Below are 12165 nucleotides of genomic sequence, written 5' to 3' on the forward strand. Positions count from 1 at the left end.
ATCTGATTTCACAGAAACAAATTCACAAGTTTATTGTTCTTAAATTTAAATGCAGATAATTGCTTTGTCTTTCACAATTATCCACTCTGAATCAGTTTATAGCTAGCATACCAGATGTCATTGTCTCCTTAGAACTGATGCAAAAGATGCATGAACGCTTCTGTTCTACATCGCAATTTTACCTCAGACGACCTAAAATACAAACAAGATGTTTCAAACCAACAGGAAACACTCCAGTCATTTCCTGTAAGCCAATTAGAAGGGTTATTTGTACCTGACTTAAACAAAAACCACTAAAACGTGGCTGAGATTGTCATAAAAGAAAATAATCCTCTCCAACATCTGTTTTGATTTTTCAGAAAACAAAATGAGGCAGAGTCAGGAGCACGTCCCCACTGTCACTAAAGCAGAATAAGGAACTTCTAAGGTTTCCAATGTCAAATTTTCACATTTTTATCTGATGCTATTGCACAAGAATAACAGCCACAGCCAACCTGCAGGTTTGCTTCTGACTGAATCAGACCTATAATGTCTGTTTGAGCTTAAAAAGTAAAAATAACTTTTTTCTATTTCAGAAAATGCATCAGTGGTTTTTTCACATCAAAATGAGCATTTTGCCTCAGTGACCCGCACCACATAAAATAGTTAAATAGATCATTAAATATTATAGCTTACACTTTTGCTCAGTCATCTGTTACTATGTGCATATAACTTGTATAAATATCACTGCAACAACATGTTGATACTAGACAATTTCGTTCCAAAGTACTGAACAAAAGTCTCAGGGTGAGCTTTATAAAACTGTCCCAGCAGTCGCCTCTTCTCCTTCCGGGAGAATTTGGGGTTCTCATAAACTGTCCTCAGTAGAGAAAGGATCTCCTCCTTTGTGGCTTTCTGTCCACTTTCAGAATATTCCTTGGCACTGACCCTGGAGCAGTATGTTGTGCCTGCAGTGGAGGAGCAGAGAAATAAAATGAATTCGCTGCAGAGCAAGTCGTTCCTTTTAATCTACAACAGCCGATGCAAACCTGTTATCACATCCGGATCCTTCCCCAGCACGATATTCCTCAATCTTTCACTCACCATCTTGTGCAAGGAGACGGGAATCTAGTAGAAAAATCCAACTCAATTCAGTTCAATCAAACTTCTTTATATCAACTCCAATTTGTTATCTGAACACTAAAAATATTACATTAGTTTCTAAGAAACAAACCGTCAGCACTTACTTTGAACATATCACAGTGGTGATCCATCATGAACAGAACCATCAAGTCCACCTTGCCCTTCGAGAGCCTTCCGCTGTACACGATGGAGCTGGAGAAAGCCCTCTTTACCGCCATCCTGTTCTCAATCTGGGAAGAGCATTTAGAGTCGATGAGGAGCAAAAACGAACACATAGCGGCACCCAGGGTGAACAGGATGAACAGGAGCACTGACCTCTTTGTGCAGCTTCACCTCCTGCGGTTTGGCCGCAGTGGCCATGAATCTCAGGAGCCTCCGGAGTTCCTCCCGGCTGTGGGAGTCCTGCAGCCTCAGGCTCAGCTGCAGCGCCTCCAGAGCCGGCTCCAGCTTCCCGTTCACTGACAATGCAACAGTAACAGTTGTAAACTTTAAACTGAGTGAAAATAGTTATCGCTTCAACACTAGGAGCTGGTTGCATGATCCAAAAACAGACAGGGAACAATTCCTGCTGCTGTTGAATTGAGCTGCTTTTATTATGGGTTATGCTTTTCTTGTAAAAGAAGTAAGTAGTATAAAAAGTCTTCTGTTAGCCAATTGACCAATCAGGCACTTTCTCTGACACAACAATTTAAAGTTATTTTGAAAGGTAAGGACTGAAAAAAATAATAATTACTGCTTACCAAGTAGTTCTGAGATCCCAGAGTGGATATCAAAGATATAGTTGTTAAGCAGAGGCGGCCGCTGCGTCTGTGCGTAATGCCTGACCAGGACCTGGTAAAGCAACCTCTTGCACTGAACAAGGTCATCCGCACAAGCAGCCAAACCTCGACTGACTTCCACCACCAGCTCATCAGGCAGAAACTCCAGACAGTCCACCGCCACTGACATCCACTCATCAGCCCTGAGGCAGAGGGAAGGGGAGGAACTAGTTTTATACATGGAATTTTATTTTTTGTATTTTAGTGCCCTTTTGTTTCATATTATTTAAGTACCAGACAAAGAAACAAACTATAAAGACAGTCGATGCGACTTGTCCAGATGGCTTAGAGTTTAACTGTGGACACTGCAGTTTTTGTATATGGCCCCTAATCTGCTTATCCCACTGTGTGTAATTGTACTGTAATCACAGCCTTAGATGTGAAGGATTTCAAGACACCAAAAGTGCAAATTCTTGGCCAGTTATATTTTTAGCAGTTGTGACTCATGACAAAAATAAGGAAAAATACATTTCATCTGATTTTGACACGATTTCTCATAATTTCTCATGAATTCAATGATTTCAGGCTTCCGATGTGGGAAGTAGTTTTAGAAGCTCATAGATTATGACAGTAAGTCGAGAAAATCACAATAAAAAGGAGACTTTTCCACAAGTCACAGTTCGGACTTACTGTGCTTCACTGAAGGCTTTCAGAACTTCTCTGTCCAGGTAGCTGGTTGTACACAGCAGGTCTGGGTCGCTGGCCATGCCATGCAGAGAGGATCGTGAAGCGACCTCGCCTTCTAACAAGCTCTCCAGCAGGGGGAGCTCTATGAGCTGCAGCAGCCTGGACACCGCCTGCTGGTGCCACACTTCATACAAACCTGCCAAAGCCAAACAGCAGTTTTACAAGCGTCAGCAATCAGCAGTTTCACAGTGTTTACAGATGAAAACATTTCGACTGGTTTGTTTTACGACACGCTCGGGCGTCTGGTCGGTCAGGGCAGAAGCTTACACTCCTGCGTGAGGCCGAGGTGGCTCATCTGGGGGGTGGTGGTGGTGCTGAGGTTCAGGTTCCCCAGCACCTCCTCCAGCAGCTTCTCTCTCTTTACCGGGGAGTGGGTGGTGTAGCTTGGGACCCCTTGGCTGGTAGGTTACATAAAGAGAGCAATCAATGGAAGTGATTCAGAGACTCGTTACAGGAACAGACACAATTAATGCAGCAAAAAACAAAACAAAACAAAAAGCTTCCTTATACCTGTCTTTCATTCACATGGTGGCTTACAGGATTTTTTTTTTCTATAAATGAAGTATCTATTGCTTGTACAAAAAGGATAATAAACTTGATTTTTTTCCATGAATACTGTGTGTTTGTTTTGTCGCCCATTCATTCCAGAGGCAGAGATTGCAGAATGTCTCACACTACTCGTTAGGCAGGATGATAGTTTAAAGTATATTTTTGTAAGTTTAAATCACCCATCATTGTTTATTCTACTTTCTGGATTTCCTGCCAACAGATAAAATGTTTCCTAATGTCTCATTACTCACAACCACAGACTTTGTTTTGTTTTTTACAGCTTTTTTGCTTCTGAGTTTTGACGTTTCATAAAAGTGTTATTGATCTAATTTCTTTGTGTTTTTAAATTTTTGTAATTTATATTTCTTTTGTACCACATTTGAGCAGTGTTTTGTCCTTGCTGGTATTTTGTATATTGCAAATAAACTTTGAGCTTTCTTTTTGTTTCTTTCTTTTTTGTACATTTAAGATGTTACAACATGATTCTATACCTTTCGCTTGTCAGCGAGCAGCTGCTCTGGTTCATGTTCGGCGAGCCATAGCCACTCTTGATGGCACCGGTGGACTGGGAGTTGGTATTGGTCAGAGATAAGGAGGAGGTGGTTACTGGACCCAGGAACCTGTACAAACTGACGCTGCTGTCCTCGAACTTGTCTCTTTTCTTCTCCTTTCCAAACACTTTAACCCCGACTGGCTCAAACACCTTAGAGTCCATGAGGACCTGACAGAGCCGGACGGCCTTGTGTCGAGGCACCGCCTCATCGCCAAAGAAACGGCTGAGGGTGATGTGCGACAGAACCACGTCCACGGCTTCTGAGCCCAGGAAGCAGTCGTGGTACGACTTCAGGTTGTGGCGCCTGTGCTTCACCTCGACTTGACTTTGGAGATTGGAAATGATGCTGTTCCAGATGTAGGTGGCCCGGAAAGGCTTCCCAGCCATGCTTTGTTCTGATGGGGAAATCAAAAGGAGATGGAAAACATAAGGGACTGCCAGAGATGTAAAGGAGATAAGCTGCGAAAGCTGCCGTGAAAAGCAGAAAGATGAAAGGAAGTCTGGAAAATTCTTCTGTGCTGTAAGTTTTACAGCTTATCGTGTGCATGAAATGAAACAAAAAACACGCAACCACAAAACTTCTTCAGTCTCTTGAATTTCTAGCAAGTTGAGGCAAGCAAAACTTTTATGTTGGACAAAAATGGCGGAAAATAACAGAAAACGTACCATGTTGCATAATCACAGCTGTCGCATTGACATGAGATGAAGTAGCTATCAGAGGCTTACGCTGCGTCTTTGTACAAAAAAGGTTTCACCGAATTCAAAAACAAGACACCCATTTGAATCAATTGTGGATTTATTCTAAACTTCTGGTAAAATGTTAACATAAGTGATTTTTTACACTCAATGTGTGTTTCTATGCAGCTCCTCCAAAGTCAGAATTATCTGCACTGCGCCCGAATAAAGCTCTTATTCCAGTCAGTCAGTGTAAAGCGTTGGCAGATTTGCGGTTGTGCCGTGCTTGTTAATTTTGAAATGATGGGTTGAACAGAGCTCTGTGAAATGTTCAAAGCTTCTTTTTATTTATTTTTTTAAAAAAAGAACCTAACCCTAATTTAAACATCTCTACAAATTTATCCATAAACATCCATGGTCCCTGATCTTCTTGATGCTTTTTGTTTTCTGATGTCCTCAAACGTCTGAAGCCTTCAGAGAATAGTTTCTCTTACACTGAGATTAAACGACTCACATCTTAGATGTCTAAGAAACATCTGAAGCTGTTTCACAGGCAGGCAGGCTAAAAATAATCACCTGTTCAGATTTTTATTTGTCAGACGATGTTAAAAAGGACACGTTGCACAACACGACGGCCCTCTCAAGTAAAATATCTGGATGGAAAATGACAGAAGAAATCAGCCAAATAACAAAGAGAGAACTCTAACGATTAAGATCTTTTCAAGATATTACATAACATTCTGACTCTTGGAGGGAGGATGAAATAGCATAAAGTTACTTCAGCGCAGAATCTTTGAACAATAGAAAAAAACTGAACGAATGTCTGACCTAGTTTCTCTTCGGCGTTCCAGAGGTCAAGTCTGTTTTGTGACCTATTTCTTCATCCCTCAGTTAGTTTGTTATTCTCTGTTTGAGGCAAATTCTTAGAAAGCCCGGGAACTGTGCTTTCCTCTGCCTTTCCCCTACACACTCCCTGTCCCCTGAGTTCCTGCATGTGGGTGTGCAGAATCAGGATGAAAGTTAAGTAACAGAGTCTGTATCACTAATGTGTGATAGGCTTTTATTTATTTTTTATTTTTGGGTCAACGTGAGCTTGAAATCATCGTTCCATCCAAGATTTAGCGCTTGCCTCGCGGTAAAAACCTTAAAAAACAAATAGCAGAGTGTGTCCCTGTTGATGCGCCGCTGCTACCTCCAGAACCCCAATCTGTATATGATTCAGATGCAGACATGTTCAGTGTTATGTCATTTGTGATGGAAAAGCGACTTGTGTCATCCCTCGGGACTCAGATCTGTAAAAAGACAGCAGGGGAGGAGTTGGTGAGATCTTAGCTTCTCACAACAGGAAGCATTTAAGCCTGCTGAGCAACTGTTAAGGAGGGATGTGAGGGACTCGGCGAGGACATAAATCAGGCTCTGACAGACTGTGTGTTTTGATAACACAACCTGACAAATGCAATTACAGACCCATCTGTGAAACTTGAAGACAGAAGAAAGAGCCCTGGAACAGTGCAGCAGGAAAAGCAGATGTTCCCGAATCAAAGGTGCAGAGGATGGGGATTGTGGGTGATCTGCTGATTAATGAGATAAATCTACGTCAAACTGTGTCTCCCTCTGGGGAGGAGAAACGGTCCTGGACTGAGGATTTGCATATTAGGGAAGAACATTTTGGCCTGCGGCAGCTGCTCAAAGGAGGACACTTTGCAACAGTTCGAATGAGAAAACTAAACGTGAACGCAACAGAACGGCGTTACAATGAGAGAAACTCAAACTGAACTCTCTAGATTATGGTGGAGAAAATCAGAAAAGACTCTAAGGGAAGACCATCTGGGGGTCTGAAGATTACAGTACATGGTTATAAATCTGGCTGTCATTAATTCCTGGTGAGGCTAGTTAGAAAACAGTGCTGTGGAATAAAAATCGTCCGGTTGCAGCAAAAAGCATTCATACGTCGATGTTTCAGATGATTGAACATCAAAAATGACCCCATAAATTACAAGTGAGCGTTTAGTGTTTAAAAGAAGAAAACAAAACAGCTATTCAAAATGATCAAAACCAAAATTGCAAAAAACAAAACATTACAGTGGTGAAAGGGTTTATTTTTTGTGGCCTGTTGGATCAGTTATTGATGCCCTCTTATAGTGTTTTAAGTCAATTTTCTACATGCCAATCAGTAATTAAAGATAAAGAGGAAATGCATTTTTTTTGTTTAAATTTCTTTATATGCAATCAATATAATCGTTTAAAGTGTTCTTTTTTTTACTCATTCAAGGTTATTTATATTAAAATTAACTTCATTATCTGCAACTTTTAAGTGTGACAAAAAAACCAATAGCTACATAAACAAGACATAAAGATGTGAAAGGGCAAAACTTTTTCATAACAAGTTGCTCAAAACAATCCTGGGAACTATGCTCAGTCTCAAACCGGCGCAAACATTTTTTTTTTTTTTGCGCCAATTTGAGCCTAAGCTCAGTTTGCACAGTCGAAGCCAGTTTCTCTTCACTGTTGCGACTTCTTTGCTCAAAAAGAAACAGGAAAAATCCGAGCGGGCTCCTCTGGGACGGGAAAATGGCCCAACCTTTCATCCGACGCACAACAGCGCGCCATGTGTTTGCACACATCATGCGGAGGTAAATAACCGCACAGGGAGCGGCGTAGTTCCCACATGGGTAACCTTTTTTTTTTTCTCCGCTGTTGCTTTACCTCTATGCGTTGCGACTTTTAAACACGAAGCGGAGAATAAGAACGCAGCGTGGCACAGTCAAATCACAGCCGCTGGAGGATAATATCTCCATTCCTTCTGCACGTTGAGACCGGTCAGATGAACCGATCCGGCTTCGGGGCGCAGCTTGAACCTCGGTGGGTTTACTGGCGCGCATGAGCTGAAACCCTCATATCCTCTGTGGAGTGTTATGCTTAATCATCTGTTTGTAGTCATGTTGTGACACAAACCTGCTGAGTCTGCACAGAGCAAATGTCGAACGGACCACTTCTAAAAGCAGAGTACTCATGGGAGGCGTTTTGATCATTATATGCACGTAAAAGTATATAGTCCTATAAATATTTCCATTCAATGTAAAGCCTTATTAAAATACTATAAATTTTGAAAACTGAAAAGAAAAAAAAATGCTCCTATGATAAATCCGCTTATTCTGCTCAATCCCCGGTAATTTGTTCTAGTTCATCCCAAACACAGTGACATTATGAGAAGAAGTCGTGAGCGACCGAGATTGTTGCTGCGCGTAAAAATGATTCCAGAAAACCTCCGGTTTTTACGCAGCAGCAGTTTGTGAAACAACCAGTCAATGTGTTCCGTTTTAAAAAATAGACTAATGATTAAAAATAAACAATAATGTTTCATAATCAAAATCAATATACGGCGACTACCTGGTCCTCTTGTGGCCGTGTGGACAGCCATCCATCCGCACCATGTCCCTGCGCTGTCCGAATCAAACCGTGACGCACGGAGCCGACGGCAGACAGAGCCGAAACTGCAGCTCCTCCCTCCACCAACTCCATCATGAATTATTTATGTCGCCCTCACTCCCCGAGCCCACAACCAGCCGTCCCACTGACTGCCTTACAAAAGGAGCATTACTGCGATTGTTTCATGGGGACTTCTGTCAGAGCTTTGGCACAGGTGAAGAATTGTATTTATTTGTTACAGATGAGTTACAATCACGTCCCCTGTCTGTCTTCTAATTTCCTCCAATAGGCTTTATTGAGCTAATAGAATACCACTAATGAGGGAATACAAAAATAAATAAATAAAAATGCAATCAGATTTTTCATAGCTTTTCACAAAGTCACATTTCCAATTATGGGAACACATTCGACTAGGTCACACCTTTAAATAAGGAGGTCCTGACCAATGGTCAGGCAGCTTCAGATTCAAACTGTAAAACACAAAATGGACACAAGACATGTTGAAACTTTTTCTTTCTTTTCTCCTTCAGCCAAGGCAACTGTGTGCGTCACAGCATGTGACTGAAGAGGCCTCAGGTGACAATGCTATGTGTTGATGCCCTCCATGTTTCAGAGAAAACTCAAGATCTGGATTTATTTCAAAACCTTTAGACACAGTAAGATGCAGTAAGATAGAGTAAGATGAAGTTGTGAGGACGGTGTTCCTCAAGGAGACTGAAGCTCTTATCAGGAGGGAATGAGCTTTAAAGGGTGAGGCATGCAACTGCGACAAACTGGTTAGGTCACAATCCTTTAGGTGTTTTCACGGAAGAATAAACATTGAGCCGTCTTTCATTCAGTGACCGGTGAACATGTTGAAGATGTTAGGTTTTTATTTAGACGTTAAAAACACTTAGAATGATCCTTAGGGAAATGAGCTTAAAATCTTGGCAAACCTTAGAAAAAACTGGTTCCATGCTCTAAGAGCTCTAAAGAAAGGGTTCTTCATTTTGGTCTCTTTATAGCGTTAAGCCGTCATTTTTAGAGATAAAACTTTCTTAAGCCATTTGGATTAATGTGGTGTTTTGAAAACCTGTAGACGAAAGTAATGATATTTCTAACACGCCTGCCTTCGTGCCTCGTCAATGAAATATCAATTTATTAATTAGGCTTTTTTTAGTTCATTCCAATGACTAACAGCTTCACATTGCTGCCTGTCCTGAAAACACAAGCTGGATTATAATTCCAATCCAATGACGGATTCTGAAACTCAGAGAGAAAAAGTAAAGCCTGAAGCTCTGGGAAATGAACAGGAGTCACCTTGAGGTCCAGCTTCAGGGTTAAGAGACACTTTAAATAAAAAACTGGATTTATTAATCTGAAAAATATTTACACAATACCAGACATGGTTTTTCTAAGCTAATACCAACAATGTAGTTGTTCTGGATTGTTGTGATGCTCTCTTCTCTAGTTAAAAATAATAATAATAATTTAAAAATCACAATTGAAACTGCTTCAAATCTCTGCTGTAAAAACATTAAGCAGGATTCTGGTATAAGGTTTTTAAATATTTTCACTGTCATAAATAAAACTTACTTTTATTTAGTTGTTGGATTATTTATCATTTTTCATATTCCACTAATTATTTTATTAGTTTTACGAAAAGTCTTATTGTATTTTGTGTCCGTATGTTTTGTCTTCATCACTGTTTTTTTGAAAACATGTTAGCGACGGCGATGTTTTCTCCTCAACAGATGTGCGGATTTTATTTTATTTTTTTTGTCATAGCTGACACTGTGGCGCATGTTGACCTCGGTAACATGTCTTTGTTTCTCCTAGATAAGGAGGAAGGTACTGTTTTTAACCCTTACAGTGATACCCACAACATATTAAGGTGCTATACCCAATTAAAGTATGATTTAATTATACAATTGTACCATTTTTGTAATCTTTTACCTCTTTGAAGAGGGGCAAACTGCTGGCGTATAATCACACAAAATGCATTTCAAATGTGTTATAAATGAAGAATTTTTGCAATTAATGTGTTGCTGTGATTAGCAGATCAAACAGGTAAACAGAAACATTATTTCATAGTAATAATGTTTCTACTGGGTCTTATATTTTCTCATGGAAACAAAGGGAACCACAGAATACGTCAGAGACGTTGTCAAACCCAGTAGAGGAAATACAAACACTAAAAACTGCTAAAGGTTAGTTGTAAACATCAAACTTGATGTTTAAAGAGTAAAGTCCTATAAAACTTGTCTATGCTGTGTTGCTCGACAGAGCCAATAGGATGCCTCAGCCTTTTCTCTTGCTGCATATTTTTATTGTTTACACATACTGGAGGAAACGTAACCCAGTCAGTGCCAGGAATCGCAAGCAGAGGGTTGAACTGGTTCGCCGGCTCCTCATCTGAATGCGCTGCTGCGTGATGCGCTGGTGTTTTGTAAACTTGACACAAAGAGTCTCCACCTGCTGCGTTCGATGCGTTGAAGGCTTTGCATACTTCCTTTTGTTTCTCCTACCTATTACTCATGAAGTGCCGCATGAAATTAAAAGGATGACAAATATCCTGAGTAATGTTCTCAGAAGGTGGCATTCAAATGCAAAGTACAAGGCCTTAAAAAAAGTATTCACACACGTTCAGACTGTCATTTTCGTTTTGCCAAACCGCAGGACGGTTCATCTAACTAATTTGGAATGAATGAAAAGCATTTGTCGTGACAAGTCTTTAACTCTTGTCACAACTTTTAGAATGTACTTATATCTAGACTTTGAATGGACCTTCCTCACACATAAAAATGCTTTCACCTGAGCCATTTTATTGTAGCGCTCCCTGTAAGTCAACAAATCTTTGACCTGTTGGAAGGTGAACCGCTAATGAGGGAAGATCCGCCCATATTCCCAGAAACTCCAATGAGATTCCCTGTTCCCGAAGAACAAGATCCCGACATCATGACACTGTCAAGGCTCAAGACCATGTTTCATTGTGGAAAAAGCTCAGCCATGTTGTGCTTGCAAGATGTTAAAATGTGGAAAAGTTGAAGGGGTGTCTTCAGTCAGAGGCTTCTTCAAATTTGTTGCAGTACAGACAGCTACAGGAGACCCTTCCTGCCCAAGGACATCACCATCTACAATAACTTTTTTGATCAAATCATTTTTAACATTTAATTTCTTCGGGATCAAAAGAATATTTTTGAAGTGAAATGAACTTTACAAGGTATTACACCTTGCAAAGTGGCAATACTTTGCAAGGTGCAAAGTATTACACCTTGCATATATACCACCTTATATAGGGTATATATGTATCCTATGTATATATACATATCCTTTGTATATATGTACCCTATGTACAGGTATACATTGGGTACATATATATATATATATATATATATATATATATATATATATATATATATATATATATATATATATATATATATATATATATATATATATATATATATATATATATATATATATATATATATATATATATATATATATACATACCCTATGTTGCTTAAGCCAATATTATGTTGAACCTATCAGCAGAATCTGATTTGTAGAGACCAATCTGACGTTTAAAGGCATGTAATAACAATGTAATCACATTTGCATAGCAAAGAATGTTTTACGAAAAAGCAAAACTTTCAGTGCGTTTCCACACATGATGAGACATAAAACTACATCATCACTCAGCAGATAATGTCTCATGAAGAGAAATTTTCAAAAGCCAAGAATGTTTTTCAGTCCAATGCAACAGAGAGCAATCGTGTTTCTGTGCCCTCATCACGTCGTCACACAGCCTGAAGGTCCCCTCAGTCTGACTCCCACATATGGAATGACACAGGGCATTAGCAATTCATATGATTTCCATCTGGAGAGCAGACTCTTAGAGTCCGTCCCTTCCAGTTGTGCCCCGGCTGGAATCCAAAGTGCATGCCGAACTGGACTATCCTCCACCCCCATTCCACCGTCTGTCTCTAAAGGACAGAGGACAGTGCTGTAACTGCACCACAGAAGCACTTTTGTGTTTTGTGGATTGCCAGTAATTTTTTTCCCCCCTGCATTGTTGCTTCTCTGTCACATTTTATTCAACAGCCCCGAGACCCTTTAGGTCAGCCAGCCGGTCGCTGTTGGGTTATGAGTTTGGTGGGCGAGCGTCGCTGTCGATTTCTCTCCTTGCTGTGCCCCATTGAAGAATGCAAGCCAACATCAGCATGAAAACGCTCAACAGTTTGGTAAAGTTTAACTTTAACTGACCCCTGTGGACTGAGCTACAAAGGCAAAACAAGAGTAATGTATTGCTGACAGTTTTTTAGACCAAGTGCCAAAATGTTTGCAAAA

General features: G+C 40.2%; 1 protein-coding gene across 1 annotated transcript; it reads right to left on the reverse strand.

Moving 5' to 3' along the window:
• Nucleotide 1: 1 nt before the first annotated feature.
• Nucleotides 2-7848, reverse strand: depdc7a (DEP domain containing 7, paralog a). The gene is made up of 9 exons (XM_055037077.1): nt 7795-7848; nt 3668-4124; nt 2895-3025; nt 2571-2763; nt 1863-2083; nt 1438-1580; nt 1227-1352; nt 1029-1107; nt 2-947 (listed from the first exon to the last, which is right to left on the reverse strand). The coding sequence occupies exons 1-9, from the start codon at nt 7823-7825 to the stop codon at nt 724-726; spliced, it is 1605 nt and encodes a 534-aa protein (XP_054893052.1). The 5' UTR covers nt 7826-7848; the 3' UTR covers nt 2-723.
• Nucleotides 7849-12165: the final 4317 nt, after the last annotated feature.

Source organism: Poeciliopsis prolifica, unplaced genomic scaffold, assembly GCF_027474105.1.
Source record: "Poeciliopsis prolifica strain line A6 unplaced genomic scaffold, Auburn_PproV2 SCAFFOLD011, whole genome shotgun sequence".
NCBI classification, from domain to species: Eukaryota; Metazoa; Chordata; class Actinopteri; order Cyprinodontiformes; family Poeciliidae; genus Poeciliopsis; species Poeciliopsis prolifica.

Excerpts from the sequence above, each read along its gene's own strand:
- depdc7a (XM_055037077.1), bottom strand. The coding sequence starts at position 7,825 with ATGGCTGTCCACACGGCCACAAGAGGACCAG. Across the intron at positions 1,108-1,226 it reads ACCACTGTGATATGTTCAAA|ATTCCCGTCTCCTTGCACAA; the intron begins GTAAGTGCTGAC and ends TTTTTCTACTAG. Across the intron at positions 948-1,028 it reads GGATCCGGATGTGATAACAG|GCACAACATACTGCTCCAGG; the intron begins GTTTGCATCGGC and ends CCTCCACTGCAG.